The sequence below is a fragment of the Chelmon rostratus genome, chromosome 19, assembly GCF_017976325.1.
Source record: "Chelmon rostratus isolate fCheRos1 chromosome 19, fCheRos1.pri, whole genome shotgun sequence".
Classification (NCBI taxonomy): domain Eukaryota; kingdom Metazoa; phylum Chordata; class Actinopteri; order Chaetodontiformes; family Chaetodontidae; genus Chelmon; species Chelmon rostratus.
The window spans coordinates 18,089,943-18,099,031 of NC_055676.1; the positions used below are offsets into that span (position 1 = coordinate 18,089,943).

A 9,089-nucleotide genomic window follows, 5' to 3' on the forward strand; every position below is an offset into this window, starting at 1 on the left:
TAATGCTCTGCAGAATTGTGCACTTCAGTTACATTTCTAAAATGACTGTCTTAAAAGTGAACAGAGGACAAGCTGCCGTGACATCTTGTGCTGGATCAACTTAAACAGTAACAGTGATTGTTGGGAAATGGTTGCACGGCTGAGGCTCAGTCAATAAAACTAAAATCTGGATACCACCTCAATTCAAATAAATAAGATTAAGTGATCATCATGCTACTTAAACCTCATAGATCACAAATCTGAGTACTGCAATAGAATATTATCGCTACTTGCAATGAATAAATGCAGTATTTGAGCAGTTGAATTTTAACATCTTCCCGACATTGCTGTATTGAAAAGGAATACTCATCAGTTGAAAACTGGTTCCAAAATACTTTAGTTGTAACAATAACAACAGTCTCGCTCGATTAGGACATACATTTTTTTTATTTCAAACAATTTAACCAAGCTTGGTCGCCAGTTCCTTGGCCTTTGCCTTCTCCAGCTTGTTGATGCGGGCTGTGGATTTAGGGCCCATGATGCCTCCTCCCCAGTGACGACGGATCTGGAAATGAATTTGGGGGGAAAAAAGGGTTACAATGAGGCAATTAGTTCTTTGACATCAATATCCTATTTTACTTAAAGTGGAGTTTAAGTTAGCTCCTTTGAGTGCTCACCTCCTCATATCTGTCATTGTAGTTGGTCTTGATGGCTTCCACAAGCTTTGCAAGTGCACCTTTGTCCTCACTAGGAGAGAACAAAGCTAGTTAATACAGTGCTCATACAATTTAGAAAGGGAGCTAATAAAGCTTTACTGATTCACAATGATCATGTCAGTTTAGTATGGATAATGTTGATCAATGTATTTGTATAAATATGTTTCTAAAGATCAGAACTTCACCCCTATCCACGCAAATCTGGTATCACGACCAGTTTGATCACATAAGGCATCTTAAAACATAATTACAGGATCATGATAAACACTGCCAATATTGCATTCTGTCATGAAAATTAAGTAAAATTTCTATAAGGTCCAGTAAGTAAATCAATAACTGTCTGGTCATTATTGGAAACCACCACTGCAGAAAAATGCAGAAATGCCCTGTAAACATTTGAGACAAGAGAATTTCCAGATATGACCTATAAAGACAAGTTTCCAAAAATACATTTACTTAGTAATGCAGCTGTGTTTACTAGTCAACTTGGAAAAATCTCATACTGTGTCACATCACAGCTCAATTTATGCACAAACTTACGGGTTTGTCTGTGTGAAGGCAACTGAAGTGCACGTCTTCCTGTGCACCAGTCGGCCCAGTCTAGCCTTGCCCTTGACGATGCAGTATGGGACACCCATCTTGCGGCACAGAGCTGGCAGGAAGACGACAAGCTAGAAATGCAGGGAAACCACAGAAAATATTTGTATTTTAGGAAAACACTTTCAACTTCAGGTGGTCCCAGAGAAAAAAAATAACTTGAAGCCCAAAAACTTATGTCCACAAGAAATTATGTGGTTTTAACATGTATTATTGGTTTTGTGGTCTCTGCTCAGGGTTAAAAAGCTCGTATGTTTTGATCTACATAGAGAATTCAGGTGAAGAAATTCAGACATCATTGCCAGTGACCACTTTTCTACAATGAACTGTACGCAACATGGCAAGTTCCACTGCAGCCAAAATAATGTATGACAAACTTACCTCAATTGGATCCACATCGTGGGCAATGATGACCAGCTGGGCCTTCTTGCTCTCTACCAGAGAGGTGACAGTGTTCACACCTATAGGGAAGTCACAAAATGTTATCAGATTCAACTGATCAGCAAACACACTGCCCTATAAAGAGTTATCTTGGCCAATGCTCAGGGTTAAAAAGCTCAAAAAACATCAAGGCAAGTTTCAGGTGAAGAAATTCAAGTCATCACTGCATTCAGGCCATGTTAGATAGAACTACATTAATAACTTCTCAAAGTGGTTCTTAATGTAACTAATAAATTAAGTATAAGTTGTTCCACATTATTCTTAGTACTGTAAACTTCTCTAGTACGAATCTGTTATCCATCAGATCATTTAGATCTTTACTGCTCACCTGCACGGAGAACAGGGGGCCTCTTGGTTGGGGTATCTCCCTTTCCAGCTGCCTTCTGCTCAGCGCGGGCCAGCAGCCTCTGCTTCTTCTCCTGCTTGGTCTCTGGCCTGTACTTGTGGGCCAGCTTGAACAGCTGTGTGGCTGAGAAGGAACAGTATAATACAAATTAACTCCAAAGCACCCAACAGTGGATCCATGCTTGATTTGTTTACAGCATGACAAGTGAACAATATTTCAGATAACTGCATCAGTGATCTTGGTGGATTGTCTGCACGGTTGTTCAGATAGCAAATATTCTTTCACATCATTTGCAAAGCCATAATGGTACTATCAGAGACCCTTTAACCATCATTGAAATACATCTTTGTTCTTTAGGCAGCCATGCCAAAGAGCACTCGCTTAGGTGAAAACCTTGTTGTCAAAAACTGTTGAAACTCACCAGTCTGGCGGTCCAGAGCCTGGGTGAACTGGTTAATTGCAGGAGGAACCTTCAGACGCTTGTAGAGGATGGAGCGCTGCCTCTGCAGGCGGATATAACGAGGCCATTTCACAAAGCGTGTCAAATCACGCTTGGGCTGAATATCCTGGCCTATGGGAAGGGACCAAACATTTATTTAACATCCAAAATCAAACTGAGTCAAAGCCTTTCGCCTTATAAACTGAAGTGCATCAGCGATCTTGGTGGGAAATTGTCATCAGTGTTGTTAAGATAGCAAATATTCATAACATCATCTGCACCATTACAATCCCAAGTACTTACAAAAAGCCACAGAGGCATACTTACCGATGGCAAAATTCTTTGGCCTCTTCTCAAACAGGGGGTTGACTACTTTTTTGGCCTCATGTTTCTTGGCCACAGAAGGGGCAGGTGCCACCTTCTTCCCCTTAGCCTTCTTTCCCTTAGGCTGTCAAGAAGAAAACCGTGTTAGGGTACATCAATGAAGGTACACAACACTGACACAAAACTTAGATTCATGTTTGAGCTTCACAGCTGAGCCTCAAATTAACCTAAGCTAATTGCATCACCATTGTGAAGGCCAAATCATTCAAGGTTTCAGCTTTTAAACTAAATGTAACTAAATACGATTGCTAATTTACCAGTTAACCAGCATGCCTGGGCTTTAGCATCCATTGCTCAGCATGCAGGTTATCCTTGTCCAATATCTATTCTGGGTTCCGAAACCAGTTTCTAAAGTACATACACTAGCACTAGAGTGTGAATACCAGTTGGTGGTTAATGACATAATATGAAACATATCAGAAAAAAAACTCAAAGCATGATTGTGAGTGAAGCTAGCCAAATCCCCGTGTTGCTCAGTCTACATCGCTGCTAGCAATGCCCTACAATCCGAGCTATCTTAGCTGCTACCACTGAAGCTTCATTAGTACACAACACATTCTCACATTAGATAAGTACAGAAGATAAAAACGTGGACTGAATCAAATGAAGATAGTTGATAATTTTGACGTTAGCATGACCATTTGTACAATTAGCAATGCTTGGGCCCGCTAATCTAACACTACCGGATAACTCACTCGTAAAGACGCTTGTATCATACTACCTAATGCTTTAACTCACGTTGTACTTCAATTAATCACAATACTAAATTAAGTTAAAATTATAGTACTGACAGTCCACATCCACACGGAAAATACAGAATACTACAACAACAGCGCTGTTTAAACCAAGCGTGTTCACCCACGTTAGCTTTAGCTCCTGACAGGCAGTCACAGTGCTTCTTGTACCGGCAACACTTGCTTCAGTTTGACCAAGTTTTAGCCAAAAATACAACAACATCGACGCACAATATCGACATTATGTACACGGACAGTCTTCACAGAAATAATAGGTACAATTTACAATGTAACACTAAGCATGTAGGCAGGGATGCAAACAGATACAACAGTTAGAATAATTCCTCAGAAGAAACGGCTATGCACCCACCATGTCGGTTCAGGCAGAAAGGAAGACCGAGGCATTCTGGGTAACGTAAATACCGCGAGGCTTGCACCGTGGTTACGTGGCCTCTTACGGGCCGATCTGGAGTCAGATATCACAGATGCTCGCCCGCGCTTGCCGTACGCTTTCAAAAATTTGCATGCTGACTCAGGAACAGTGTTACAATGTTTTTTTTTTTTTTTTTTTTTGTCACACATGACACTCAACACAACACAACACAACACACAGCAAACCCTATTTACATGTATACATACATATACAGAAAAATATATCCAGGGGTATCTCACTCTTCTTCAGTTCATAACTAAATCATGTAATTCCCAAGGCTTCTCATATTTGCACAGTTTTGATTGCCTTTTGGTTCTTAAGTCCTGTCAATGTCCCAATATAATGTCTGACTTCCATTTTAAATTGCTGGATTCGTGTTTTTTTCCCGTCCATTTGGATTTGTGTATGTGGAATTTTCCAAATAACATCAAAAGGTTTAACACAAAGATTTCTTTGCTTTCAAAGTTTCTTTCAACATACAAAATAATGTCTTTCATATTTAGACAGATGCTGAGTCTCATTCGGTCTTGAACAAATCTTTCCACATCGATCTAAAACAGTTTAACAAAGGGAAAATTAGAAAACAAATGAAGCACAGTTTCTGCTTCAGTGTTACAGAAAACACACATTTCATCTATTTCTCTGAATCTAGCAAGTGTTTTTTTTTTTGACTGGATAAATCATATGAACAATTTTAAAAGAAACTTCTCTTACCTTATTGGTGACACAATATTTTTTATTAATATTCCATACCAACGTCCACTTAATGTTTTGAATTTTTGCCTCCCAAAAAGATTTAATAGCAGGAATTGAGGTTTCCTGACAGCACCTCCTGATATAATAGTTGTTACATCTCTTGTCAGTGAGGGTTAGATCTCACAACATAGGGGCTGATATCACCTGCACATTTCTATCTAAGAGTCACATCCCTGGACCAGTCTCAGAAGACCTGATGGTATCGCATCAAACACAACTGCGTATTCATTTGGAGTGACAGGTTCCATATTTTCTTAAAAATTCAGTGTAAGTTAATAGATTTCTATTGTTGTTTAACAATTGTGTCACCATTAAGATACCACTCCTCACCCAATTATCAAAATAAATGGATTTATTCTTGATCTTGATATATCGGTTATTCCAAATTAAATATTTGTGAGGAGAAAAGTTGTGTTTGTAAGTTAACATCCATGCTAAAAATACTTGCCTGTGAAAACTAGATAACTGAGTGGGAATTTTGTTTAAGTCAAAATCACACTTCACCAGAAAATCAATACCTCCAACATTTTTACAAATCAGATTTGGAATTATATACCACATTTTTTCCTTACCCAGCATATAATTTTTTAACCATTTAATCTTTAAAGTAGTGTTTGAGGTGTTAAAGTCAAGAACATTGAGTCCACCTTGAGAGCACGGGTTACACAGGACACCCTTTTTATGGTAGTGAGGTTTGTTTCTCCAAATAAAATTCAACAACTTAGAGTCAATTTGTTTAATTAAGGCTTGAGGAACATCCAAAGCCATGGCACCATATATAAGACGTGATAAGCCTTTGCTTTTTGACAGCATAACTTGCCCATATAGTGACAGATCTTGTCCAAGCCAGCTATCAAATGTTTTACCCATCTTTTCCATTAGTGGAACAAAGTTTAATTTGGCTCTTTCTTCTTGATTTTTGCAAATTTTAATGCCTATGTATGATACAACATCTTTCAATGGGATCTCACATTTCAGTTAAGTCAACAGGTTTGTCCTTTAAAGGGAAGAGGTCACATTTCTTAATGTAAATTCTCAAACCTGATACCTGAGAGAAGACATTCAGACAGTCTAAAGCTTTTTTCACTTCACCTTCATTTTGTAAAAAGATTGTAGTGTCGTCTGCCAGTTGACAGCATTTCAATTCCTCTCCATCCAATTCTATTCCTCTAAACTGATACTTCTTAATATATAAGGCCATGTTTTGCACAATTAATAAAAATAAAAAAGGAGCAATTGGATCCGTGTTTAATCCCTCTTTCAATATTAAATCTGGGTGTGGTCCCATATGGTAATTTAACTGAACTATTACAACCCTCATATAAAGTCTGAACTGCTTGTTTGAAATAATCACCAAGAAATCCAGTGTATCGAAGAGGAAAGTATGCTCAACCGTATCAAAGGCTTTATAATAATCCACAAATAAAATGAAGCTGTTATCAGAAAGTAAATCATTATAATCAATTAAATCCAAAATTAGACAGATGTTATTAGAGATGTGTCTTCCCTTCATAAAGCCTGACTGACAGTCATCAATTGAGGCAAGGCTTCAATCTCTGAGAAAATATTAAAGCCAATAATTTAGCATTGTTATTTGGGTTATTGGTCTCCAATTTTCAATTTTTAAAGCATCTTTTTCTGGCTTTGGTATTAAAGAAATAAGACCTTGAGACATAGTTGCATGCATCCTTCCCAGATCAATTGCCTCTTAAAAGCCCCTTAAAAGAAATTCTGAAATGTCTTCTTGAAATACTTTATAGAATTCACTAGTTAAGCCATCGTTGCCTGGTGATTTATTATCTTTTAATTTGGAGATACATGATTTAATTTCATGTAATGTGATATTTCCATCACACATAGTTTTTGATTCCTCACTTATGAATTTTGCATTTGTCTTAATGAATAAAAAGAAGTCTAGATCATCAACATAATTATTTTTTTTATACAGTAACTCATAGAAATTTGTAACAAAATGCTTAATCTCATTGGGCTCTTCTGTAATCTGGCCGTTAATGTTCAATTTAATCAAAGAGGACATTTCAACATTTCTTTTTTCCAGATTAAAAAAGTATTTTGTGTTCTTCTCCCCCTCCTCTAACCATTTTCTCCTCGATCTGTCAAAGGCACCTCTCACCTTTTCTTCATACATCAGGTCCAGTTGTAGGTGCAGCTAGTTCAAATTATCCTTGTCTTGATTACACAAATTCCCCTTACCATGTATTGCAATAATTTCTTTAATTATATTATCTTCTTTTTTTCTTTTATTTTTTGCAATTTCTTTGCTTCTCTGAATAGCCATTTTCCTTATGTCATATTTCATATATTCCCATTGCCCACCATAGGAGTTCAGATTTTTAGCTTTATTCCAGCATTCCTTGATAATCAATTTGACATGATTCAAAAATTGTTCATCTTTGAGGAGCATATTATTTAATTTCCAATAACAAAATTTGAGTTTTCTTCCTTCCATTGTGCCACTCAGATTTATTGATATATAAATTAGGTTGTGGTCTGTAAGGACTGATGGTTCTATTTTTACATCAAGGACTTGGTTTTCTAAATCTCTAGATACATGCCAGAAATCAGTCCTAGACTGTTTGGACCTGTCTTTAGTGCACCACGTAAATTGCTTTTTATCTCGATTCCTGTGTCTCCATATATCAAAACAGTTTAAATTTAGGCAGAGGTTGTCCACTTCAGCAGTATAATTGGCTCTTATGGGTCTTGGTGGAATGCAGTCTAATGAAGGGTCTCTTATAGAGTTCCAATCTCCTCCTAAAATTAGTTTTGCATTAGGAAATGTATTTATTAAACTGGATATCTCCTCTTCAAACTCCTGAAACAGTGTTCTGTTCTGTAGACTGTTATTTGTAGCATAAATATTACCCAAAATGAAAACTAAATCCTTTTTTCCAGCAATAAAATTTACCGTCTTCCGTATTCATGTGCTTTACTTTTCAGAAAACTGTCCTCTCAAAATTGCAACACCTGCAGATGTATTAGATCCATATGACATCCAGACATAATCACCCCACTGACTCTTCCCAAAGTTGTAATCCGATTTTAATGCATGCGTTTCTTGTATACAGTAAAAATCCGCCTTAAATCTCTCTCCGTCTCTCCGTCCGATCCTTTGAGTAATGTCAATGTGAAGCTGCAGGTGGTCGCCCAGGTCTGGAGCGATGGCTCGGCAGATTTCCATCACACGTTGTTTGAGGGTTTCTCCTTCGTGTTCTTTCAGGCCGTACAGCCTCAGGATCCATCTCCTCTGGTTCCTCTCTGACTCATTTATTTTGTCCACCAGCATTCTCACAATGTTGTCTTGCAGCTGAGTCAGGATTAACTCCGTTTTCTCCCGTTCAGCAGCCGGAGTTTGTTTAGTCTCAGGTGAGAGAGCCCCCTCGCCTCCATGCGAGCGGGCGTAGCTGTGCATGTCGGCGGCAGTAATCACCTCCAAGTCTTCCCCAGCGCCGAAGAAAATCCCGCTGGTCATTCCAGCAGGAGAGAGTTCCCCAGAAGTAAGTTGTTTGTTCGTCGTCTTTCTATCTCTCTTTTTGTTACCACTTACACCTGACATTTCAGTTGTCCCGGCTGCAGGTGTATTTCATTAACACTGGTAAGACTTCCTTATTGAGTTGATTTGTGTTTAAATCACGGAAAAACTCGTAATCTAACGCTGCCAGCTCTTCTTTAATTTATAATTCGCCTACGTTGTTTAATCGAAGTTGATTAATTGCTGTTTTCAGGCGTACATTAGTCAGTTCAGTGGCGTCTGTAGCACATGTCGCCGTCACTCACGCCCACAAAAGTAGTAGTTTGAGTGTAGTTAGATTTTTGTTCTGAAAATTCACATGTTAAATTAATTTTTCTCCTGCATAGTGCTTTTTTGTTACAGTGGTGGGCATTGCAGGGGGTTTAGCAAAAAGACGAGTGACCAACTGCGTAAGGGGGGAAAGTTGCTCAACTTTTTTGAGAAGTAAAGAAAGTATTGCATCAGTATGTGCTTTCACTGTTACAGGGCACTGTGCACTGATCACTGTTACAGGTGGTCCAGATTCTGGTGACAGAACCCCCTTCAGTAAGGAAAAACAGCTAACCACAGAAACCCAGTGTCGCGAGGCCATCGCACTGATGAAGCATACAACTGATGAAGCAATCATCAAGGGGAAGATGAAAGGGACCTTCACCCATGGCCAAGCAATGGTTCATGACCCAGTGAAGTCCTCTGAAATATTCACCACCTTTCCAGGATTTCTTGACGCCA

The 9,089-nt window shown here is 38.5% G+C and overlaps 1 protein-coding gene and 4 non-coding genes across 5 annotated transcripts; all 5 read right to left on the reverse strand.

Annotated features, from left to right (window-relative positions):
- Positions 1 to 360: 360 nt before the first annotated feature.
- Positions 361 to 8,318, reverse strand: rpl7a (ribosomal protein L7a). Its single transcript, XM_041960706.1, has 8 exons — positions 7,926 to 8,318; positions 2,846 to 2,966; positions 2,501 to 2,650; positions 2,062 to 2,202; positions 1,674 to 1,753; positions 1,236 to 1,366; positions 657 to 726; positions 361 to 544 (listed from the first exon to the last, which is right to left on the reverse strand). The coding sequence occupies exons 1-8, from the start codon at positions 8,316 to 8,318 to the stop codon at positions 440 to 442; spliced, it is 1,191 nt and encodes a 396-aa protein (XP_041816640.1). The 3' UTR covers positions 361 to 439.
- Positions 1,520 to 1,596, reverse strand: LOC121623596. The gene has a single exon (XR_006007838.1). It is a non-coding gene; the product is annotated as a small nucleolar RNA SNORD36 (small nucleolar RNA).
- Positions 1,830 to 1,902, reverse strand: LOC121623598. The gene has a single exon (XR_006007839.1). It is a non-coding gene; the product is annotated as a small nucleolar RNA SNORD36 (small nucleolar RNA).
- Positions 2,305 to 2,374, reverse strand: LOC121623600. The gene has a single exon (XR_006007841.1). It is a non-coding gene; the product is annotated as a small nucleolar RNA SNORD24 (small nucleolar RNA).
- On the reverse strand, positions 2,727 to 2,798 carry LOC121623599. Its single transcript, XR_006007840.1, has one exon. It is a non-coding gene; the product is annotated as a small nucleolar RNA SNORD24 (small nucleolar RNA).
- Positions 8,319 to 9,089: the final 771 nt, after the last annotated feature.

Excerpts from the sequence above, each read along its gene's own strand:
- rpl7a (XM_041960706.1), bottom strand. The coding sequence starts at position 8,318 with ATGACCAGCGGGATTTTCTTCGGCGCTGGGGAAGACTTGGAGGTGATT. Across the intron at positions 2,651-2,845 it reads GCCAAAGAATTTTGCCATCG|GCCAGGATATTCAGCCCAAG; the intron begins GTAAGTATGCCT and ends CCCTTCCCATAG. Across the intron at positions 545-656 it reads ACAATGACAGATATGAGGAG|ATCCGTCGTCACTGGGGAGG; the intron begins GTGAGCACTCAA and ends ATTCATTTCCAG.